The sequence below is a fragment of the Sciurus carolinensis genome, chromosome 12, assembly GCF_902686445.1.
Source record: "Sciurus carolinensis chromosome 12, mSciCar1.2, whole genome shotgun sequence".
NCBI classification, from domain to species: Eukaryota; Metazoa; Chordata; class Mammalia; order Rodentia; family Sciuridae; genus Sciurus; species Sciurus carolinensis.
In genome coordinates, this window is record NC_062224.1 from 102,700,932 (window position 1) to 102,726,762 (window position 25,831).

Below are 25,831 nucleotides of genomic sequence, written 5' to 3' on the forward strand. Positions count from 1 at the left end.
TTCCATCCCTGAAGGTCAGGGAAGGCGGCACCGTGAGTTGGATTTCGAATGGTTGGCAGGTGTTACCAAGGTGGGGACAGAAGGAACACATGCATGAAGGCACACATTGCTGGAGAAGAGGTACAACAGAGAGCTGAAGGGCTCAGATGTAAAGGACCCTCTAAATATGCTGCACTGGAGAGGTCGGGCCTTATCAGACGAGTAGCATGGGAGGGCTGCCGGCAGGTAAGAGGGTGAATGGCACCTCTGGAAATGGGCAGGAGGGTCCACGTGGGCCTGACATTCAGCTGCAACTGCTGTTGGCAGAACCTGCTTCATAACATGGGGCCCAAAGCTGTTGCTCAGCAAAAGCCACCCTGTTCCCAATAGTTTCACACCTAGCAGGTCCCTGGAAACAAACCCTAGCTGCAGCAGAGGCCTTTGAAATCAGAACTTTCTGCTTCAAGTCCTTCATTCCAGTCTTCCCCATTGGGACTGTACATTGGTAATAATTAGTGATTAATTAGTATGTGCTGTTGATGTTGGATTTTAAGAGGTCTATTTGTTGAAAAGAAATGCTTGAAAGTGAAAATACCTAAACATCTAGCCACAGTGCCAGGAATACTGATAAGTCTGTGTTAAACACATGTTTTCTTTCCCCTAACTAACCAAATACTCAGTGATCCATGTCTAGGGAAAGAAAGTTCATCTGGTCAATCCAAACACCAGAAGCCGGGCTTCTCTCTTTCTTCTCGGTGGTAATTACTCATGTCACAGCCCATTGCTGGTAAAGAGATATTGGACTTCAGGCACTTTAGATTCTTTGTGGTTGTCCTGTTTTAAAGCACAGGATTTTTAATAACCTTACAAGAAGATACTATTCCCTGGTATGATTGCAAATTTCTAGATTTGTCATGGTTAAACTAAACAGAAGGTCAGGATGCACGTGTGTTGGGGAAGAAGGGTGGGGGAAAAGAAATTAGGGAGATGTGTCCAGTGACGACTCCCCCAGTGAAAACTGGGACTAGGCCTCAGGGGAAAGGACTCTGGCTGGAGAAATACTGAATAATAAGCACGAGAAGGAGGAAATGCTGGGAACTGAGCTGGAGCAAATTATATTCCATGTATGTATAATTATGTCAAAATGAACCCCACTATTAAATATAACTATAATGCACTAATAAAAATATTTTAAAAAGAATAATAAGCCTGAATAATTACAACAACATGAGAAGAGAAAAAGAGATCATAGTCTCTGGTAATAAAGCAATGTTGTCACCAAGCAGGGTGTCATGTGCATGGTCAGACTGTCTGGGCATGGTTGTATTTAGTGACTTAGTTCATTTGATCCTCACAGCAATCTGTGAGAGAGGCACAATCATAGGCCCCATTTTACAGATGAAGAAACGAGGAACTAAGAAGGCGTCCACGATCACACCACTGAAAAATTAGTGAGGATCTGAACGCAGATATACCTGGAGGTCCCTGGAAAATCCCATTCTGTAGGCCCAGCCTTCCAGATAATTTGCCAAATGTTTTCCTTTCTTCAACTAGAAAGAGAGGAGCTCATTAAACTCACCAATATGTCCTTTCTCTTCAGAAATACATGCAGAAGTATTATAAGTAAAGAGGCAAATAGTTTACTATCAAATACTTTGAAAAGTAATAATAATATGAATACACAGACAGCAAAAATAACCAAGTAAATTTGGTAAGATATTGACACACAAGGAACCTAGGAGAATGGGGTGTGAGAGTTCTTTGCCCCATTTCTACAGTGTGTTTATAATTATGAAATTGTTTAGAAATAAAAAATTACAAAAAAAAACCCCTATAACTAATGTACCTACAAAAAAAAAATACTCTAGTTTTCTCTTTCATAGTATGAGTTTAAATTTCTAAACTCGTTGTGGCTAAATTGGGCAGAACTTGAATGTGTGTGCCTGTGTGTCATATGTGGGGTATATTGTATAGGGTGTGCGGTGTGTGTGTGTGTGTGTGTGTGTGTGTGTGTGTGTAGCGCCTTAAGTATGAGATGAATTGCACAACTCTCATCTTTGTTCTGAAATGAAGCCCATTTCTCGGGTCTGCATGAGAAAATAATAGTAGTAACTAGATTTCACTTCCATTAATCATCAAGGGATCTCTTGAAAATAGAAGGAAGCCATCAGGATAGAGGAAGGGGTCAGGGAGAGGAAGGGATGTACTTGGAATGAGATTGGTCAAATTATATTACATACATGTTCAAATATGCCACAATGAAACTCGTTATTGTGTACCATTAATAGACACTGATAAAACAAATCATCCAGGATCCCCTGAGAGACAGGCAGTAGGTCCTGCTGAGGAGCACAGCTGGGGATAAGCTCTGTCCACCCTGCGGGGAAACACAAAGAAGTCTCTGCTGGTGAACTTTCAGGAGGAAATAAACTCTGCCAGCAGAAAGCCAAGAAACCAGGGCAATGAGCTTACCCCATTACTATATAACATTATTTTAAATCTAGAAAATAGAAGATTGCTGGAAATCCTCTCGATGCTGCTTGTCTGAATGATTCCCTCACAGCTTTTTCACAAAGGACCAATTAATTAATAAGGGCCCAAAAGGAGAAAGGGGGGCTGGGGAGATAGCTCAGTTGGTAGAGTGCCTGCCTCGCAAGCCCAAGGCCCTGGGTTCAATCCCCAGCACCACAAATAAAAAAAAAAAAAAAAAGGAGAAACGGTTTCCATTGATCTTTGGCCAAGAATTACCCCCAACTGCCCAGTAGCTTGGGGGCCTGACGCCTGAGGCTGGGATTTGACTCATCAAACAAAGGGAAGGGAGCAGATAGAGAAGAGAGACGGAAGGTGGGAGTCTGTTCCAGATGGCGGCCTCCCCACCCCCAGCAGGAGCAGATCTCAAAGAGCAGCCTCACAGGTGAGCAGGAGCCTTAGGAGCAATCGCTCACAACCCATGTGGACACTTGGAAGCCCCTTTGGCATGCAGAACATTTGTCATAATATCATTCAACTTGGTCACTTTTTCCAATAATAGTCTCTTGTGCTAAAAAGTGACAGAGTGGCAGGTCATGACTCTTCCGCCTGCATTAGCCCTGTTGGTTTCCACTTCACCTTCAGATGGAAGTCTTGGTACCTAGAACAGGCTCTCTTGACCTTGAATCTGTCAAAGGAGAAAATTACAGAAATTTAGTTTAAAGATCTTGCTTGGCTTTATTTTTTTTTTCTAGAATAAGGCAACACTTTATTCCATAAAACAGAATAAATGTTCTGATGAGCCAAGCAGATGAGGTTAGTTTTATAGACAGAAAAGAGCTTGAAGAAAGCAGTAGCAAAAAATGAAAATCTGATTGGCCATTTCAAAGTTATTTTCCTTGAAAGGCAGAGTCAGGGAAACAGAATGACAGAAAAATAACTGATTGGTGAACATCAGGTTATTTTCAGTAACCTTTTCTGTGAAAGGATTGAGGCACAGAAAACTTCATTATATCAATTTAAACTGGCTTGTTTGGGAAATTTGGCTGTTAATCTCTCTAGTTCTGCTTTCTCAGATCAGATAAACAGCTTAGTTTCAGCTTGGTGATGTGGAACTTTAGCGTGAATGTCTCCATTTTGAATTTCAGTCTGGTCCGTGAGGTCCAGTGCAGGAATCTGGTGAAAAACAATGGCCTCTTACTATTTTTAAAAGCACTATTACCATACTAGACCAGACAATTCTTTATTACGGGATTGTCTTGTGCACTACAGGATATCTAATAGCATTCATGAACTTTGCCCACTAGATGCCATTTGTTCTTCCATCCCAGTCTTAACAACCAAAATGTCTCCAAATATTGCCAAATGTGCCTGGGGGTGGGGACCAAAATCAACCCTGGTTAAGGATGATGGATCTAGAACCTCTTTATGAATAGGGGTCTTTCTGATTTTCTTGGGAAACCACTGGACTCAGGAGAGGGACCAGCACAGGCCAGGTGGCAGTGGATTCAGATTCAGGCTAGTGCAGGGAGGAGGAGTTGATCTAGAATCTGAGGCATTCTGGAAGACAGGGGTTAAAGGTTGCTAGTTCTCACTGCAACCATGAGAGATTCTGTGCTGGTTATTCACACAAGAAGTTTTTTAAAGTAGTCCTTGGATCAGGAGGTACAGGAAACTAACTTAGAGATATGAAGATCCAGTTTGCCAGACCTTGGTCTTGAACAAAGGCGAATGTGGCATCCCAAGAATGTTTGGGAGAGTCTATCTGAGTCACACCCAGGCTAACTCTCCAAACTCACAGATGCTGGCAGTCTCTTTTCCCTCTCTAATTAAAACTGCCCTCTCTGCAAAAGGTCACAGAATTCATCTTTTACATTCCAAGAATAGAGCTTTGGACTGCTTGGGGCAAGTTTCCATGATTCTTCAGGTGTCCACCCTATATTTTTAGAATAGTTCCCAGAAGGTTCACCTGAGAGAAAATATTTGCAATGCTTTAAATTAGAGTGAAAAAAACAAAGTCTAATCATCTGCAACTTTAGCTAAAGAATGAACCAAACCAAAGTCAGAGAGAGAACTGTGCTAATGCACGTGCTTGATACCCTTATGAGCATGAGAATATGGGGCCATGCTCCTTATGGGATTCCTTTGGGTTTCCATAGTTCCTGGGTCTCCTTCTGACTTTTGTAATGGGTGGAGCAGGGCAGGGGGGACAGTCCCGCACTCATTTTATAAATTAAGGGTATAGCACCAGGTTGATGAATACGCTGTAGAGTTCTAGGAGTGAAATTCACCCCGGTCACATAGGAGTATAACAAAATAATCTGCATAATTAATGAGCTGTGACAAAATTCAATTCTATTAAAATGCAGTCATCTGTTATTCGATAGGGATACATTCTAAGAAATATTCCTTAGGCAATTTCCAGGTTATACAAACATCATAGAGTATACTTAAATGAACTCAGACAGTTACAATGTCAGGAGGCTACCTGATTTCACGGGATCACCGCTGTGGATGTGGTCCATTGTCAACTAGATGTTATGTGGTGTGTGACCGTTCTCTCCACTTAATGTGGACATTCTTCCTTTAAAAATAATATATTGTTATCAAATAGTTTAAGATGCTCACGAACGTCTCTAACTCAGAGGTCAGCGGTGGGAGGTCTGGAGACCGGTGAGCTCGCGCCTCTGCTGTTTCTTCCTGGGCTCTCTTAATGGGCTCCTGTTGGTCTCGCTGCCTCCACCCTTATTCCCCACCCAACAGCCAAGTAATTTTTCACAAATGTAACTTGATCATTCTCCTGCTTAACCCCCTCTAAGGGCTTAGAGTAAAACCCCAAGTTTCATTCCAGGGCTCTGGAGCCCCTTCCGGCCTGCTCCTTATGTCTGACTGGAACCCACAGTCCTCACCGTGCCAAGGCCACATGGCCTGACTCACCTGTCTGAGAGACGATGTGCAGTTTCTCCCAGGCTCTGCCACTCTTCACATGCTTCCTGTTTTATTTTCTTCACTGCTGCTCTTGTCACCAGCCGAAGTTACCTTACACTCATAGTTTTATTTAAAGGTCACCAACCTATAGGTATTGTTCTGTAACTTGATTTTTTTTTTTCTTCCGATGCTGGGAATAGTACCCAGAGCCTCATGTATGCTAGGCAGGCACTCTACCACTGAGATATATCCCAGCCCACCCTGCTTTTTAATTTTTATTTTGAGACAGGGTCTTTCTAAGTGGCCCAGACTGGCCTCAAACTTTTGATCCTCCTGCCTCAACCTCCTGAATAGCTGGAATTACAAGGGTGTACCACTATGCTAACCGTGACTTGATTTTTCCCCCCATCTAAAAGTATGTCTTGGAGATCTTCCCACGCCAAACCAGTTAGATCTACCCCATTATTTTCGATGGCTGCATAGTATTTCTTCAGTGATATGTGCCGTGATTTTAACTGCTTTCTTATTTAGTTCTGATTTGTTACTCTTATGAATAATGCTGAAGTGAAGCATCCTCTTGAATCCATCTCTGTGCACATGCTCAAGTATTTTCTGAAGTATCGATTCCTGGAACTAGAATTTCCAGGTCAGAGGTCGTGCCCATTTGTCATTTTGATGGATGCTGGCTGTCATATTGCTCTCCTAAAAGGCTTTATCCATTTCTCCTCCCACTAACTCTGTGCTAGTGTGTACACTCCCCCCTCATCCTCACTAATTAATATCATGTCTAAAAGAGTTTTCACTTAACTGACACAACAATGGTGTCCTATTTCATGTCATAATCCTAAAGGTGGTTTTAATACCGTTTTGTGCCAGCGTCTCCCAGAGTCTCGCCTTCGGGTCAGCTGGGAGAGAAGTCAGTCGCAAAACTCTCTGTGAGCTCCAAGAGTTTCATAAGACAAATGAAACCTTTCAAAGCAACCTCATCCGTCCTAGCAGAAACCTCTGTCCTACCGCCAGCAGAGTTCAATCAATAACCTGGTGAGCAGTGGGCCAGCCTGACATTTCCTGCACACAGCTCTCTCCCATCCATCATCTGAACACACCCGCTACCCTAAAGTGTGCCAATCTGCCCGAGAGCAGCACAGCACCAGGCCTAACCCGGGCTCCTCTGGCAGTACTCAGAGCCCTTTGTTTGTTTCCCTTAAAGAGGAGTGAAGATCGGGGTCTGCTAATAGGGCTTCTGTCTCTGCAGATGGCTTCCCAGGCCCAGAGGGGAACATCTGCTGTCTCTAAGGGAGGACAGGACAATAGAAGCAGTGAGCACCAAGAAAAACATCTCCTCGGGGGCCACTGACTAGCTTTGCTAGCCAAAAGCACAACTTCTTAGACATAATGTTCTCACATTGGCAAGCTGCATATTTTTTTAAGGCTTTTTGAGTTTTCCTGGTCCTCCTCTGCCTTCTTCCCCAGAGGAGTTGTTGGACTTCCATGGGAAATAAAAACATGGCCAACATTTTCTGAGTGCTCATATTTTGTTAAGTTCTTTGCATGTAATAACCCTATGAGCCGGATAATATCACTCCAGGGTAGAGATGAGTGGGCTCAGAAACTAGTTGGGTAACCCAAGGTCATGCAGTCAGTAATACCTGGGCAGGATTGAACTGGGGCTATAAATTTATGCTCTATTGCCTCCTAGGTGGGGGTTAGTGTCCTAACCTAAGGAATCACAAAAGTTTATTTTGGGGTATTTATAGGTTATTGTGAATTTCCTTAATTTTAAGTTTTTAGAGAGAAGTACAAAATAACAATGGAATTTTTGTATGTATGTATGTACATATGTAGACTGGGTCTCACTATGCTGTCCAGGCTGCTCTCAAACTCCTGGGCTCAAGCAATCCTACCACCTCAGCTTCCCCAGTGCTAGGATTACAGACATGCATCATCAGGTCCAGCTGGAATTACTTTTGTTCTTTTATATTTTTTCAAATATTTTATTGATGCTTTATAATTGTACCTATTGATGGGATTTGTTCCATTTGCATACATGCACATAATATATCAATATAATTTGGTCTTTATGGAATTATTTTTAAATGGTGTCCTTTCTTTGTCTCCAAAAGAATCCTACACATGGTACATTCTTCTGTGAGTAGACTTCCTTGCTTCACTTTGGTGCTAGTGGGTACATACCTGTTCTTTGGTTCTGTGCCTACATGTTTCACCAGTTCATTGGGCAGCCTTGTCAAGGGAGGGGGAGGGCATTTAACTGACTGTTTTAGTTTCCAGTTGCTGCTATAATAAGTGATCAAAAACGTATTGGTGCAAAACAACACAGATTTAATATCTTATAGTTTTGGAACTCTTAAAATCAAGGTGTGAAATATACAATAAAAATTTAAAATGGGTTGGGTGTGGTGGCACATGCCTATAATCCCAGCAACTCAGGAGACTGAGGCAGGAGGATTATTAGTTCAAAGTCAGACTCAGCAAAAGCAAGGCACTAAGCAACTCAGTGAGACTCTGTTTCTAAATAAAATACAAAAATAGGGCTGGGGATGTGGCTCAGTGGTTGAGTTTAATCCCCAGCCCAAAAAAACCCAAAAATTAAAATGATAACAACAACAACAAATCCAGGTGTGTTCTCTCTGGAAAATCTGTTCCCTCATCTTTTGCGGTCTCCAGGGGTCTTCTGCTTGTCTTGTATTATGGCCCCTCCTTTCCGCTTCTAAGCCAGCAGCACCCCTTTTATAATGACATTGGGCCCATTCAGATAAAATACAGGATAATTTCCTCATCTCAAGATCTTTAAATTACATGGGCAAAGTCCCTTTTGCCATGTAAAGGTAACATTCACAGATTCCAGGTGAATATCCTTGGAGGGCTCTTATTTGGCCATCCAACCATGGTCAAAGGACTATAGTCTGCTGGGATGTGGGGCTTTTTGTGCTAAAACCAAGAAAGTCTCCAGCAAATTCAGACAGTTGGTTACCCTAGAAAGTATCTCCTGTTTGTGGAAAAGTATTTCTTCTTGGGAAAGTAGAAAGGGAAGAGGAATACCAATAATAAAGCTGTAAAAGCTAGTGTTTTCCCAGTAGCATTTTTTAGGGCAAAGCAATGTTTCTTTTTGTGGTCCTGGGGGTGGAATCTGGGTCCTCACACATGATGGACAAGACTCTACCCTGGAGCTACATTCCCAGCCCCTTTTATTTTATTCTGAGCAGAGTCTCACTAAGTTGCCCAGGCTGGTCTTGAACTTGCCATTTTCCTGCCTCAGCCTCTAAAAGGTTAATAAGGTATGGGAAATAGACTTGTGGTTAAAAATAGAGTCGAATTCCACGCAGGTGACAGAGCTGTCCCCTAACACCAAGACATGGTGGGCTTTCTGCAACATGCGCCCTCTTCCTGTCTTTAGTCCTTCCCCCTCACCTTCCATCTTATCCCCCGCTCCAGTCCACCCACCCACCCAGTTAAATTTAGAATTACAGTCTGTGGGTTTCTAAAATAATTCTCTCTCTGTGTTTTTGAGTCTCGCTGAAGGGAGAACTTCATTTCGTGTCATATTTTTGTGTATATATTTAGTTTGTATCATATTTTTACACATATATTTAACTTTCCACTTCTGAAGAAATAAATATATATTTTAAAAAATCTTTTTCAACAATGAGTGAACTCTAAGAAGCCAGAAGCCTGGGTTTAGGAGCCTGGGTGGGAATTGGGAATCTGGGAGGTTTTTGCAGGGGATAGGATTTGATGGGGCCACACTTCTGGCGTGACTCCTCAGGGCTGGTTTACTCCGCAGGGCCTGTCAGAAGTGACAGGTGGAAAGTGAGGTCATAAATCACTTCTCAGCCCTGAAGACAAAGGGACTTGAATTCTCTCAAGCTAGAGGTAGTGGAACAAATAAGATCTACAGTGATTCAATGGTACTGAATAGAGGACACAGACACAAACCCAAATAAATACAATTTTCTCATACTAGACAAAGGGGCCAAAAATATGCAATGGAGAAAAGATAGCCTCTTCAACAAATGGTGCTGGGAAAACTGGAAATCCATATGCAACAGAATGAAACTAAACCCCTATCTCTCACCCTGCACAAAAATCAACCCACAATGGATCAAGGACCTTGAAATCAGACCAGAGACCCTGCATCTTATAGGAGAAAAAGTAGGTCCAAATCTTCAACTTGTTGGCTTAGGATCAGACTTCCTTAACAGGACTCCCATAGCATAAGAAATAAAAGCAAGAATCAATAACTGGGATAGATTCAAACTAAATAGCTTTCTCTCCAGCAAAGTAAACTATCAGTAATGTGAAGAGAGAGCCTACAGAGTGGGAGAAAATCTTTGCCACTCATACTAGAGCGCTAATTTCCAGAATACGTAAAGAACTCAAAAAACTCTACACCAAGAATACAAATAATCCAGTCAACCAATGGGGTAAGGAAATGAACAGACACTTCACAGAAGAAGATGTACAAGCAATCAACAGATATATGAAAGAATGTTCAACATCTCTAGTAATAAGAGAAATGCAAATCTCACCCCAATTAGAATGGCGATTATCAAGAACACAAGCAACAATAGGCATTGGCGAGGATGTGGGGAAAAAGGTACACTCATACATTGCTGGTGGGGTTGCAAATTAGTGCAGCCACTCTGGAAAGCAGTGTGGAGATTCCTTAGAAAGCTTAGAATGGAACCACCATTTGACCCAGCTATCCCACTCCTTGGCCTATACCCAAAGGACTTAAAATCAGCATACTACAGAGATACAGCCACATCAATGTTCATTGCTGCTCAATTCACCATAGCCAGACTGTGGAACCAACCTAGATGTCCTTCAATTGATGAATGGATAAAGAAACTGTGGCATATATATACAATGGAATATTACTCCACCATAAAGAATGATAAAATTATGGCATTTGCAGGCAAATGGATGAAGTTGGAGAATATCATGCTAAGTGAGATAAGCCAATCTCAAAAAACCAAAGGACAAATGATCTCGCTGATAAGCGAATGAGGACATATAATGGTGGGTGGGAGGGGTTAGCGTTAGTGTTAGGGTTAGGTTTAGGGTTAGGGTTAAGGAGGGTGGCAAGAATGGAGGAAGGAAGGACTGTATAGAGGGAAAAGAGGGGTGGGAGGGGTGGGGGAAAGGAAAAAAATAACAGAATGAATCAAACAACAATACCCTATGTAAATTTATGATTACACAAATGGTATGCCTTTACTCCATGTACAAATAGAGAAACAACATGTATCCCATTTGTTTACAATAAAAAAAACTACACGAAGATCCCATCTCACTCCAATTAGAATGGCAATTATCAAGAATATAAGCAACAATAGGTGTTGGAGAGGATGTGGGGTAAAAGGTACACTCATACATTGCTGGTGGGGCTGCAAATTAGTGCAGCCACTCTGGAAAGCAGTGTGGAGATTCCTTAGAAAACTTGGAATGGACCCACCATTTGACCCAGCTATCCCACTCCTTGGCCTATACCCAAGGGACTTAAAATCAGCATACTACAGAGATATAGCCACATCAATGTTCATAGCTGCTCAGTTCACCATAGCCAGATTGTGGAACCAACCTAGATGCCCTTCAATTGATGAATGGATAAAGAAACTGTGGCATATATATACAATGGAATATTACTTCGCCATAAAGAATAATAAAATTATGGCCTTTGCAGGCAAATGAATGAAATTGGAGAATATCATGCTAAGTGAGATAAGCCAATCTCAAAAAACCAAAGGACGAATGATCTCGCTGATAAGCGGATGATGACACATAGTGGGGTGGTGGGAGGGGGGCAAGAATGGAGGAAGGAAAGAGGGAAAAGAGGGGTGGGAGGGGCGGGGGGAGGGAAAAATAATAAGATCCACGGTGATGAGGGAGCAGTGTGCCCTCCACGTCACTTCTGGACAGCCAGCGCAGGACTAGAAGCTGTGGCTGCAAAAATCCAAAGAAGAACTGGAGATGGGGACCTGGAGGAAGGTCAAGATTCGAGGGGTTCTGGGAAGCATTTGTACTTTCTCTGGTGAGTTCAGCCAGCCTGAGGAGCATGCAGTGGGACCAAGGCAGCTGAAGGGAGGCAGAGATATTTTAAAAACTGGATTCTAGGTCTCCAGTGCACCTTCTTGGCCGACTGCTCTGTGCCTGGGTGTCTGCTTAGATGCCTCACGCTGATCTCCACATGCATCCCAACCACACCCCCCTCTTCTGCTGCTTCTCCACTGGCCACAGAGACTGGGCAGAAGAACACACCAGATCTGGACGCCCCATCGTCCCCTATGAAAATCTAACTTTCATCCCTTGCCTTCCTGAGTTGGAGAAACAGGATCCCAAAGAGGCCTTTCACGCTCAAGAAGAAACAGTGACCTGTAACCTCCAGGGACTTTGTATGTCATTGCTTTTTCTATAGTCAGGTGTCGTGGGTCCAAGGAAGGAGAGAGAGCACTGTGCTGGTGTTCTGTCCTCTAGGTCCTCTGAGGTGTGAAGGTGAGCATCTGCAGATGGCCAGCCCTGCGAGGGGGAGCAAAGCTAATGGCCTCTTGGAGGGACAAATCCATAACTGGCCTGTGCTTATTGGAGTCCTCGGTCCACTCAGCTAATCCTGTCCAGGGGATGCCATGGAAGCACCCACGGTCCCACCTATGAGTCAGATGTCAGAGGCAATGCTTACCCTTTCATTATTTTGTGTTGAGTAGAATTTTCACTTGAAAATTGCTTTAAGGTGTAGACTGAACCACTTAATGAGGGAGGTACTGGCATGAGCATCTGTTTCATCCATTTCACCCACCCAGGAGAATGGGATCTCCCAGCTCCCTTCTTCCCCAAACTCTTCAGATTGGCACCGGAGGATCTGGAACTAGCAGGTGACCCAGAAAACTACTCCGGGTTGTGAGACACCCTTAGTGACAATGGATGAAAGTGACATTGTTACTTTTTTTCTTTTCTGATCATCATTTTTTAAATTTCCAATTGAAAATAATTGTATGGGGTGCAGTGTGTTAATTTGATACACACACACACACACACACACACACATATATATAATGTATAATGATCAGATCAGGGTAATGAGCATTTCCATCTCATTAGGCATCACTGCTTTTTCAAACAAAGAAGGCCAAGAAATGGAGCTTCCCGTAGACCTAGAGACTCCATCCCTGATTGTGCATCTGTTCACATTGCTTTGTCCCCTGGAATGAATGTCTTCCTTCTGATTGAAAATGAAGGTTTTGGTGTTTTTTAGGGATGGCAAGGCCACCAGATGGAGAAATGAATGCTGTTGAAAATGAAGTCTGTTCCATTCACAGATCCCAAGAAGAAGGGGTACCCTGCCCAGGGGGTCAACAGGGAAGCACCAGGGTCGGCCAGGAGACCAAGGGAATGGGGGAGACATGGGCCAAAGTGCTTTTTGTGGTTTCTAGGGGAAGAGCAAGCGAGGCAGGCTCTGCAGGCTGAGGCGTGGCTAGCTGGTACATTCAGCAGGCTCTGGGGCATAGGGATTGCCTCTGGTTGTTTGGTACCTGGCTCAGGGTGATCAGGGCAGTGGAAGAGTGGCCCTGGCTGGGTTGTGTGGATCGGTTAGTTTGCACGAAAGAGATGTGTTCAAGGGCCCAGAGTTTACTGTCTCTAGAAACTGCCTGGAGAGGAGCAGTCCTCCAGAGTGAGCGGGGTCCCAGTTGTGAAAGCCTCAGAATACAGGAAGAAAGCCAGGCATGGTGGCTCCTGTTTGTGATCCCAGCTACTTGGGAGGTTGAGGCAGGAGCATCTCAAGTTCAAGTCCAGCTTGGGCAACTTAGTAAGAGCCTGTCTCAAAATGTAACGTTTTAAAAAGGGTCGGGGATGTAGCTCAGTGTTAAAAGTACCCCTGGGTTCAATCCCCAGTAGCACTAGGAGAGAAAAAAAAGAAAGCAGAAAATAAAAAGATATGGTTAGTACACCTTCCTCTTTCAGCTATCCATTGGCAGGTCCCAGCTTAAACTCGTGTGTTTAAAGGCGGCTACCCATCCCACTGGGATAGCTCCCTTCCGAAGTCCCATGTCACTGAATGTCCCTGCTGTTCATTTTGGCTTCTATTATCTATGCTGTGTCCACTCATCAAAAATCTAGACTCCTTGGAGATGAGAGGTATGTCCTGTTTCTCTGGATCCCTCAGAGCAACTGGCTCAGAGCCTTAAACATAATAAACACTCATCACATACTGATAGGGGACATTCAAGGTTCAGTCTGGTGGCCGCAGGGAAGGCTAAGACTCCTTTACACTTTTTCCCTTTAGTCCTTAAGCAGCGATAACTCTCCTAGAGGGACTCAGCCTGATTTCTTCCTTTAGTATCCAGTGTTTGATTTTTCTACAATTTAGAATGTTTACAAATCCACACAGCCTTTATGAAATTCACAAACAAGGAAGATACAGACAACTCCAGCTGAGAAGACAGCTGAGAAGGGGTCATTTCTAATTGCAACTGGAGAGGAAAAATTGAGTTAGTATTGATGCCCTGACCAGTGTTTCCCCCATTAACTCCCTGGAAGGGGAGAGGAGAGAGAGGAGATTACGCACCATAGCCAACAGCCAAGGTATGTCTGTCCCATGAATTTTTATTAACAGAAAAATCCTCTGTGTCATGTCTGTCTTGGCAGGTCAGTCCAGCACTGGCTACCAGGAAGGAGGAATTACCTGGGTCCAAGTGACCTGGCATAAGTCATGGGACATAATGGACCCTCAGGGTCTTGAGGGCAGGACACAGAAATGCTGCTGGTGATTGGGGGCTGGCTCCTCCTACATGAGAATAGGAGCGAAGACCAAATAAACCAAGCACAGGTCAGACCTGAGTGTAAAATATTGGAGCAATTTGGCTCCTTCCCTGGAACAGAACTGGTGGACAAAAATAGACTACATTTTGGAGGTCTGGCATGAAATTAAATTCCAGGGCCCAAGCTGCAGCTCTGCCAATGGGCTGGTTTCCTGCCAATGTCCAGAAAAGCCTTTGTCATGCAAGGTGGAGGTGGTGGCCCAGTGGGAGAGGAAGTAAAGCCTTCCCCCAACCCCAGTCCACATTGCAGGGGGCTGCTCCACCTATCTTTAGTCTTTACTATACAAAATGTAGTCTTGCAGAGTTGGCCTCTTTGGGGAGATTGTTAATGTAATGTATAAAGCTGCTCCCGGGCCCTTTCTGGTGTAGCCATTTTCCCCGCCTCCCAACCACTTGTCAGTCTGTGAACATCCTGCCTAGCTATTGGTTCATCAGTCAGCTTGCAAGTATCCTTCTCCGATATTGGTCCCCTGTTAGCCCAGCGGAATTCAATTGCCATCTTTCCCTTCTTGCTTCTCTCTCCTACACACTTGCTTTTCCTCCTCCTCGCTTTCCACTCTCTCTAGCACGCCCTTTCTCTTTCCTGTTTCTTTTCCTCTCATTTTCTCTCTTACCCTGCAGGGAGACACTCTGTTTGCTTAATAAACTCCCTTATGTGATTTCCCGTGTCCGGCGTGGTCTCGTGGGATTTTCCTTACAGTTAGAAATGCTCATTCTCAGGCAAGGGTGCAACTTAGGTGAGGGAGGGGGATGCCCCTCTAGTGCAAAGTTTAAAGGAGCACCCAAATGCTCCATAATTGCGATAAACACTTAAAATATCACAAGTAATGCAAAAAAAATTTGTGATGAGCAAAATACCAACATTTTAAACAAAGGCAGGCTCTGACCCCCATGCTGGAATCATCTCACCCTGCCTCCTTACCCTAGGCTCAGCTTTGATCTCAGGCTCCACCCCATACCTGCAGAATAAGAAGCTACTTTCTAACAAGACCCCTAGAGGATTCACAGGCACATCAAAGTGTGAGAAGCACAGCTTTAGGGACACCCTGCCATGCCATAGCCACCCCAAAGCTTCCAATCCAGAGGGCAGCAAAAGTGGAAAGGGAGGGGCAGGGTGAAATTCCAGAAGCACCCCGCTGGAACCAACTTGCTTGCCGCTGGCCTGGATTTGCACATCACCACCTTATAATTGCAGGGTTTGTCAGGTTAGCATGCATTAAAAAAAAAAAGAAATTTTTTTTTTTTTGGTTTTGAAATAATTATCAATTCATCGGGAGTTGCAAGCATAATACAGAGAGATCCCAGAGGCCCTTCACCCAGTTTCCAACAGTGGTTACTACCTTAGTCCATTTGGGCTGCTGTAATGAAATACCTTAGATGGGGTAACAGAAAACACACGAATTCATTGCTCCCAGTCCAGAGGCTGGAGGGTCTAAAATTAAGGTGCTGGCAGATTCCACGTCTGGTCAGAGTCTGCTCCTCGTAGACCTCTGTGTCCTCACATGGTGGAAGGACAACAGCAGGGCACATGAGCTCTCCTGGGGCTCCTTCATACACTTAAAATCTTGCCAAGATGTTGATAAGAAATGCATGAAATTAATATATCATTCTGGGAGGAAAATAACATCCTTATTGTGTTGAGTTCTTGAATTCATGAGCGCTATTTACTTAGATCTTTGATTTCTTTCATCAGCATTTTGTAATTTTTAGCATACAAGTTGTGTATCTGTTTTTACAGCTTTATACCTAAGTATTTCATTTTTTTTGAGTGACAAGTTGCCTTGTATTTTTTATTTCAGTTTCCCTGTGTTTGTTGCTGGCATGTAGAAATAGAATTCATTTTCTTATGTGGATCTTGTATCTTATGAGCATGTTGAACTCAACTCACTTCTTAGTTCTAGGAGTTTCCTTGTGGATTTCTTGAGAGTTCTAAGTAAACCATCATGTCATCTACAAATACAGATGGTTTTTTAAGTTTCCCTTTTTTTTTTTTTTTTTTTTTTTTGATCCATCTGTTCTTCATTTCCTTTTCTTACTTTACTGTGCTTGTTAGAAAACTGGTACTGTATCAAAAGCCGTGAGAGCTGAGGTCCCTGCCTTACTCCTGATCTTAAGGGGAAAGAACCAGCTCTGGCTTTCACCATTAAGCATGACTTTAGTTGTAGGTTTTTGCAACTATTTTTTTTTAATCAAGTAAAGGAAGTTCCTTTCTATTCCTACTCTACTGACAATTTTTGTCATAAATGAAGGTTGAATTTTTCAACTGCTTTTTCTGCATCAACTGATAGGATCATGTGATTTTTCTCCTGTTAATATGGGAGATTACGCTCAGATGGTGAAACAACTTTGTGTTCCTGGAGTCCAGGCATCTTGGTCATGGTATATAATTCTTTCTTTCTATATGTGTATCTGGATTCTATTTGCTAATATTTTGTTAAGGATTTTTTATGTACATATATTCATAAGTGATGTTGGTCTGTAGCTTCCTTTCCTTTCCTTTTTTTTTTTTTTTTTGTTTTTTTTGTTTTGTTTTGTTTTGTTTGGGTATCAGGATAATACTAGCTTCACAAAATGATTTGGAAAGTGTTCCTTCCTTTTCTATTGTAGAGTTGGTAATTCATTAATTGTTTCATAGGAACCTCTAGTAAAACCATCTGGGCACTGTGCACGCTTATAGTCACAATTTGAGTTGATCCTCATAACAGCTTTGCAAAGAAGGCATTTTAAAAATATGGAACTTATGGGTTGGGGTTGTGGCTCAGTGGTAGAAAGCTTGCCTAGCACATGTGAGGCACTTGATTCAATCCTTAGCACCACATAAAAATAAATAAAAGGTATTATGTTCATCTATAACTAAAAATATTTTTTTTTAAATATGGAACTTAAGAATCAGAGAAATTAAGTGCCTTGCCCAAGATCTAAAAGTCTTCTTATCCCAAGTTCAGTGTCATTTCCAAGATACCACAGTTCTGGGTTTGTCTAGGCAAACTTTTCAGGCATTTGGAATATCTTTGGGAAACAAGGAAAGAGAATCCCTGGATGTTTTCCGGTCACTTTTGTTTAGCTGAGTGCCAGTTCTTTCTTCCTTTACATTCCATTCAAGACAGAGAACAACAAGACAACTAGCAAACAGCAGAGTTTAAACCTAGGACTATTAGTAAAATTTTATAAAGACATAGTTTAAAATATGGACGCTTGTGTGGCATGACTGTGATGTGTCCAGCTGGAAAGCCCAGAGGCAAAACAAGACAAAAATATCTGGACAGAGGAGTAAATCCTGCTTTCTGTGGTCCCTTAGCATTTTCTGGGAAGTTTCCATGGGTCATCTCCCTCATCTACCCACATCAACATTTCCATCTTGGAATGACTGTCTCTTTGTGTGTGAGTACGATGCTGGGGATTGAACCTTGGTCTGCCAGGCAAGTGCTCTGCCCCAGAGCTACACGTCCCATGCTTTTTTTGTCTGAGATGAGACATCATCAAGTTGCCCAGGATGGCCTCCATCTTGGGATCCTCCTGGCTCAGACTCCCAAATCCCTGGGATCACCAGCATGTGCCACCATGCTTTGTATTTTTATCTCTTTTAAAATAGATCTTTGACACCCTAGACAGTTTTTGCCACTTTCACTATGCCTTCTGTCAATTTTTCTTTCAACTCAAAGCATGTCACATCCCTGTTTGATATCCTTCAATGATTCCCTGTTGTCCTTACAGGGCAACTACATGGTTGTTGTCTATGTATGTTTATGGTTCTCAAACTTTCCAGAATAGGAGAATCACCTGGAAAAACTACTTAAAAATGCAGAATGTTAAGTCCTAACCTCAGATTCTCTGGTTCAGCAACTCTGGACTTAGGACCTCAAATCTGCCTTTCAGGGTCCGACTCCCAGGTGGTTCCCACGCAAAGAGTGCACAAAATATATATTGATGGAACGTCATCCCTGGGGTAAAGGTCATACCCCTTGACCTGGTTTTCGGGGTCCTCAGCAGTTTGAATCCAACTTCCTTAGCCCACAGCACTCTTCCCTTGCCCTCACTCACTGCCCCCACTACTACAGGCCAACCATGGCCCAACCACAGTGCTGAGACTAAACTTGCTGGGGAGGCCTGCTTTTCGCTGTACAATTTCGGCACGTCAGCTGGAATTCCTCTCTCTGCTTAGAAGGCCAGCCTTCACTTTGTCTATTGAAGCTCTATCTTTCTTCATGTTCAAATTAAAAGTGAACTTTTTCCAAGAAGTCTTTCTCAATGCCCCCACAGGAAAAATGAATTTTTCCTATTCTTTTTCTCCTTCCTCTTGGCATCTCAACTCTGGCACACAGGGGTTCAAACCATAGCTTTGCCACCCGCTAATAGGTCATGACTAGCTTTTTATTTAAATGTTTGATTACTAGACTAGAACACACTAGAGAATAGCAATGTGTAGTACTCTAATGAGGGTCTTGTAATTTGCTCTAGTTAAATATTCATTTGTGTCATGATTTAAATGCATCTCAGACTGTAGGTTGTAGTAAAATAAGAACATTGAAAGCCACTGCTGTAGCACTCACCCCAATTCAAGCCTCATTAGAACAATCAGTATGACTTTCTATTTTCCTATTATGTGAACCTTTGAAGAATAATAAATAAAGTCCTCTTTACCCTCACATCTCTGTAGCATCTGTTTTTATGCTCAATAAACATTTACTAAATTGAATTGCACTGCATGATCACAATGACTCTTCTGGGTTTAACTATTTTAGATCAGGGTTATAGGTTGGGCTCATTCCAACAGTTCAATGGCCTCTTTTGAAGGAAGTGAATGTTGAATCTTTGCCAGGAGAAGGGGCTCTTTGTCATGGCCAGGAGAAAAGACAGCTTGTAAGGCAACCCATTGGTGTGATGGATTTCCTTGGAAATTCTGGAGTGTGGTCTGAGGAATGGAGTGGGCAGCTCTCTGAACCAAGGTGACTCAGCAGAAGGACACCCTAGAGAAGCAAGAATAGGGACAGGCAGCTTCATAAGCATTCTGGGTGTGAGCATTTACTGAGCATCCACTGCTCAATAAATAAGTCGCTGTGCTAAGTGCTTAAGAGTCAAAGAAGTCTTTAGCATGGGTGACAAACTGGACCATGCTTGGACCACAGTTGTGTTTTCTTAAACCCTCACAGTGGCTCAAAAGGTAGTATCACTGTTTGACCTCCATGCAGCTGAACGCAAATCATTTCATGCTCAGCTTGCTTCTCACTCCTGTGTTCACTGCACATGTCCTTGGGCCTGATTTGGGGACCTCTTACCTACAGTAAAGAAGAGCCCTATCTTTAAGAAACTCAAGAGAAATTAGGACAAAATCAGAGACAATTTCCAGGCCCCTTGGACTGAGTGCATAGGAAGTAGTAGGGCAGAAAGTCCAGAGGAGGGGGACATGGGACAGAGCAGGCAGGCTGGAGTGGAGTTGAGCAGGGCTTCTAATGAAGTGCTTGGGTGAGGGAAGAGTAAGGAGAGGGGACTTTTTGGAGGGAAGGTGAGTAAGGAAGGCCTGGCTGATTGCAGAAGAGGGCCTCAGACACCAAGGGTCAGATGTACGTGACTGTGAGGAAGATTGGGATGTGAAGAGCCGAGAGAAGGGAAGCTGGGCTGCGGAATTCATTCAAATATCAGAAGAGTTTTATTACAAGGCCTTGAACTTGGCCTCAGCGTAAGACTTGGAAACAAGGGAAATAAGATTGCTCGTTTAAAAAGCAAATGTGACACTACTTTTAGAATGACTAAAATCCATAAACCCAACAATATGAAATGTTGGTGAGGACGTGGAGCAACAGGAACTCTCCTTCACTGCTGGTGGGAATGCACAATGGTAGAGTTTGCCAGTTTCTTACAAAGTTAAACATACCCTTAACCATATGATCCAGGATCACATTCTACATGTTTACCCAACTGAATTGAAAGCTTACATCTATGTGAACACCTGCACCTGAATGTTATGTCAGCTTTATTTATAATCACCCCAAACTGGAAGCAACTAAGATATCTTTTGGCAAATTGATGGGTAAACAAACTGAGGTGTATCTAGATAATAAAATCTTATTTGGTGATAAAAAGAAATGATTTGTTAAGGCCTACAGAGATATGGAAGAACTTTAAATGCATACTGCTTAATGGGAAAAAAAATGGCGGTCTAAAGAGGCTATGCATGATTCCAGTGACATGGCATTTTGGAAAGGAAAATCTCTAGAAAGATTAAAAAGATCTGTGGTTTCCAGGGGTTGAGGTGAGCAGGGGGGAGGGATAGATGGAGCACAGCAGATTTAGGGCAATGATATTCTGTATGATGTTATAATGGTGGGTCTGAGTAGAGCTCTTAGCACAGGTGAATTAGTGTGAGTCAAGAGTAATAGTTAACAATAATAGGTAAGTATTGATTTATCAGGTGTAGCAAATGCTCCATCCTAGTACAAGATTATCAATACAATGGGGGATACTGTTAGGTGGGGAGGTCAAAGGAGGAGGGCTGAGTATATGGAATTCTATGTACAATCTGCGCAAATATTTTGTAAATCTAAAACTGTGCTCAAAATAGTGTCTCTTTTTTTTTTTTTAATCAAAGAGATTTCACATTGAAAGAGTAAAAAGAAGCAAATGTGGTGAGAATTATTTTTAAGCATTGAGAGAGTCAGTCAGGCAATTCTGGAAAATGCTTATAAAGTGCTCAGTCAGCCTCCACTGGCCGGGCCCTCTTTCACCTCCACAGTCCCTCACTATGAGATCCACGCCCTTTCTCCAGGGATGCAAGCTCAGGCCCTGTTGGGATTTGTACAAGGAGCCCCCTTGGAAGAACAACATGGCTAGACTTTCAGCTCCTTCCTAGTTTGCTATGCTTTGTCGTGAAAATACAATTGAGCTTGTCTGATAAATTTGGATGAGCATTATCACATTCCTTCCAAGGGAAAAAAGACTTTGCTCTGGCCAAACTGTTTTCTCAACCAAGGGCAAAGATGGTGAACTTGCAATTCTTCATAATTATGTATGAGGTCCTTTAAATTTGTTTTGGTTTTTCTCCTCTGAGTAACTAGATGAAGCAATCAGCACATCTTTCATATCATAAGGAGGCTTTTTTTCCTCTTTCTTGTTAAACTACTGCTCCTCATTGGAATTTCTGCAAGTGACAATAGAAATGAATTCCAACCAGTCGCTCTAATGACTCTTAATGAGGTGTTTGTCTTAAAGCCTCATCAGGCCCCTCCGACAGAGAACCTTTAAGACTGGATTAATCCCCTCGAGTTCTAAATCCTCTCGCTCCAGGGGCTTCCATAACCTTTTGAATTACCAACATTTGCTTTGAAAGTTGACACTTCCTATTTAAATGGCAAGAAATAAGCCTTAGCAGTAGAGAGCTGAACATATTGATTTCAATTATCACCTTTAATCCACACCTTTCCTCTTTGTCATGTGCGATTTTCTTCTCTTAATTAGAGAGAGCCAGGGATTATCTGCACAAGACTGGAAGGTTTATCGTGATTGGTGGGATCGTCTCCCCGGTCCACGACTCCTATGGAAAACAGGTGGGTCCCTTCCTCTGCCCTCTGCTCCTTCTCCCTCCCTCTCACCTGATGCTCCTCTGCATAAAACTGCCCCCATTGTCCTCGTGGCTAAGATTCTTGGAAATGCAAAATATGAGAGAGTTCAGGAGCCCCATTCAGGACGTCAGTCAGACCTGAATGAGTGGGTGTTGGGGCAGCAGCTGGGAGCAACTGCTGCCAGAGACAGGCCGCCACACACAGCGCCATGCCCAGGCAGCTCATCAGAAGAGGAGCGGGCACGCCCGCTTCTTGTGCCTTGGCCTCAATGCCAGATTGGCGCCTGGTTATGGGTTGAGCAGCACTGGGCAAGTCCTTGCTGGGATTTTAGGAGAAAACAGCCTGTGCCTTTAAAAATCTGATTTAAAATTCTCTTGCTGGTCCTGACCTCCCTTCAAGCCCTTTCCCTGGTCATTCCCCTTCCTCCCTCAGACACACGTGGTAGGCTCTGGGGACGTCACCTGTGCTGCCCGACTGTGCCATGAGACCAGGCACCATTTGCTGAGTTGGGTGTCCCCGCTGTGCAGGGCACGCACCAGCTGCCTCATAAGCTGAGGCTTATCAGCCCCGTGGGGCTGGTACCCTCCGCGCATCCATCTTCCTCTTTCCTTCCCCTCCGCCACTCCATGGCTGTCTGTGTGGCAGATGGACAAGTAAAGGGGTCACAGCTCTCGTTCCCTCTCACCGCCAAACACAGGCTGCACTTCTGTCACAGCTGGCTTGGGCTGCCGTTCCGGGGGTGCTGTGGGGAACAGAGGGACCCCCAGTGACTGCTCTGTTGCTTCCCAGGGTCTCGTGTCCAGTCGACACCGCCTCATCATGTGTCAGCTGGCCGTCCAGAACTCCGACTGGATCAGGTAGGACTCAGGTCCTGAACTGGCTGTGGGTGGGGCTGGGAAACAGGAAGAGCCCACAGTACTTTGGACCCCAGGAGGGCAGGGTGGTGGAGGGAGAGCGCTCAGCCATGGGCAGGAAATGGGTAGGTAGACCTCCAGGGGTGGCCCAGCTGATAACTTGATTTTTGTCCTCAGCTATCGAGCTTCTGAAACTACAGAGGGAACTTTAAGTATTTCATCTGCTTTGGCACCTCGGGTGCTGGTGAGAGTCTTAAGAGCTTGCATAGCATCCTTGGGTTTTGGGTGAGGCCTGGCCAGAAAAACCCCAATGCCTCCCACTCTCATTCCTCCCAACTTCCACTAACTCTCACTTCCTTTCAGGGAATGTTCCCTGGCCTTGGCACTTGCCCATTCCCACACTCTCTCCCCCTGGGTCCCACACTGACTCCCAGACAGAGGTGTGGGACCTGGAAGCCCTGCCCCGTACGGTGTTGAGACCGAGTCACACCCAGAGAGGGCCTTTCTGCGCATCCCTTTTCCCAGTCCAACGTGCCACTAAGATGGCAGTGTTCCCCTGACCCCATCTGCCGAGCTTGCAGCATAATTAAAGCAAGCTTCCAATAATTATGCTAATTACTCTCCCCTAAGTTCCTACCGTTATAATTTGCATGAGACGATGATGTTTTTAAAAAATCACAGCACACCATTTGTGCTATAATTTCCCCTATGGAAAAATAAGCAGCACCTCAAGGTTTCCATGAAAGGAGGAAAGTGATGGGAAGCTGAGCTCAGAATGAGGGAGGCAGAGTCAGCCCAGGAGGGACCGTGGGCTGGCGGGAACGCGGGCAGTGGAGGGAAGCGGGGATGATGATTAAATGTGGTCCTCGCCACTGGAGCGCGGTGACTTGTGTGAGAAGCATGTGCCCTTTATCGACGTTCTCACCCCCCTCAAGACACAGATAGGTAGAGAGACAGCTGCTTTTTCTCAGATGGGACACAGGCCAGGGGAAGTCAAAGGGCTCAAGCGACAGTCCATCTGTGATGGAGTCAGGATTAGAAATGAGCTTCTCCAGATCTCCCAGGGAAATTGGGGCCCATAGGGAAAACATTAGGCAGGAGGCTGTTCCTGTTTGGATATGCTTAGAAGATTCTGGAATAATTTCCTCATGCATTCAGTAAATATTTACTGGGTGCCTACGGCTGCCTTACGCTGTTCCCGGCACTGGTTAAATCAGAACTGAGGTCCACCAGGGAGTCTGAGAGTATGCTCCAGAGATGGGAGCTGGCGGCCGCTGGCCCAGGGAGCCTGTGTAGTCAGCTCAAGTCTCTGGACATCTCTGGCACCTTGTGCACCCGGGACAGGGAGGGGGACCAGGGATCTGGGAGGAAAGGCTCTGGGCAAAACCCTTTCATAGCCTTCAGTTGGTGAGATCTGGTCTCTGGAAACCCGGAGTGTGTGCACAGTGAGGGGTGGATGGGGAACACTCACCTGCTAAGAAAACGTTTGAGAAATATCCCAGTTTAGCAGCTCATTAAGTTGGCGATTAGGCCCAAGAGCCACGTCAGTCTGCTTACTTTACAAGCCAGCGTGCAGGAAGGGTGACTCTGGGCCTGAGCCCGCTGGCCCGACTGCCATGCCTCATCCCAGGCCCAAGAGTGCACAGGGAGGCAGACCCAGCCGATCTTCAGGGCCTGCTGCCTGGCAAGGGAAACCAGAGCCCCGCTTGATCCTTGTCACAGTCTTGTAGGATCCAGAGGAGAATTCCTTTTTGTAAATAGGAACAAGAGCAGACACTCCACTAAGCACTGTATATATACAATTTACTGAGCCCTTCCAGCAAAACCATAAGATAGTTACTACTGTTATTCCCATTTTACAGATGGGAAAGTGAGGCACTGAGAGATTACCTAACTTTCTCAAAGCTACCCAGTCGGAAGAGGCAGAGGCTGGGGATTTAACCAGGCAGACTGGCTCCACCATCTTTTCTCACAAACTTATACCAGATTCCACTCATTTTATGGAAGAGGATTCTGAGGTTCAGTTTCACACCCAGGTTTGATCTGAGTAGAGGTCTAAGCGCTTGGTATGACCAGTGCTGCTAAGGCCCTGAGCTATGGTGAGCCCCTGAGCGGCGGCCTTTGGGAGGACAGTGTGGAGATGGAAACCTCTCTCAATGTGTTAGGGTGGACCCCTGGGAGTGCTACCAGGACACCTGGCAGACGACTTGCAGCGTGTTGGAACACCATCGGGACCTCATGAAGGTGAGCCGGGCCCCAGCGAAGGGATGGGTGGACCCCCGGGGAGCAGGAGAAGGGCTGTGTCCCCAGCAGCTAGGCTGGGCAGGGAGCAGGGACTGCTGCCTCCTGGCTGAAGATGGCTTCTCCTTCTCCGCCAGCTGTGAGAGGGGCCAGTCTGTGGGTGGCAGGAAGGGAAGTGGTGAATGCGGAAGGAACCCGGAGCAGCCCTGGGTGCTCCCTGCCTCCCGCCCTCTAACTCAGCCTCCCGTTTGGATGTGATATGATATCGTTGCTGCTGGATGCGACTTGGGCATCTTTGAACAACTGGAAGCAAGTTCAAGGTGCAATTAAGGAGACCACAGCTGCAGGACTACAGAAAGTGAGGAGAGGAGGCGGCTGGGCCAAGAGAGGCAGAAGAGAGGTGCTGGAGCTGGTACGAGCAGCCAGGCCCTCGGCCCAGCAGTTAGGACCCGGGGTCCCCTTACTGCAGGGTAGGCTGCCGCAGCTGGGCACTACACGCCTGCTGGCCATTGTGCGCTCAGTCCCATCTTCGCTCCTCACAAGAGCCTCACGGCAGATGGCGTCTGGTCCCTGTTTGATTACCTGATAAGAGGAAGCCCAGGTACTTCAGGAACACAGTGAGTGTCCAGTGAGCCCACATGGATGACAACTCCCATGTTCCTGATTGGAGCCCTGGGCCTGCCTCTGGGGCCTGTGTCTGGGCTGTGGACTCGAGGGCTGGCTGCCAGGTTAGAATGGGCTGTACACAGCCAGCAGCACCGACTGTGTGCACAGAAAGCACCCGTCCCAGATCAATACCAACCCATCGATCCCACAGTGACAAGAAGAAAGGGCACCGTCAGAGGCAGAAACCTGACGGACCAAGACCGCAAACCATAAATCGTGCTCTCTCCCTTGACTCTGAAGTAAAGCCCTCCCAGGCCCTGACCAACATCAGCAGGTCCTTGTTCCAGTCTAGAGAGAGTCTCCA

General features: G+C 44.8%; 1 protein-coding gene across 1 annotated transcript in view; it reads left to right on the forward strand.

The window, feature by feature from the left end:
- Nmnat2 (nicotinamide nucleotide adenylyltransferase 2) overlaps nucleotides 1-25,831 on the forward strand; it is a 144,305-nt gene that overhangs the window by 88,506 nt on the left and 29,968 nt on the right. Inside the window, exons 2-4 of the mRNA XM_047521701.1 lie at nucleotides 21,663-21,751; nucleotides 22,556-22,623; nucleotides 24,786-24,864. Of these exons, the coding sequence (XP_047377657.1) occupies nucleotides 21,663-21,751; nucleotides 22,556-22,623; nucleotides 24,786-24,864 (236 nt within the window). The remainder of the gene's footprint in view (nucleotides 1-21,662; nucleotides 21,752-22,555; nucleotides 22,624-24,785; nucleotides 24,865-25,831) is intronic.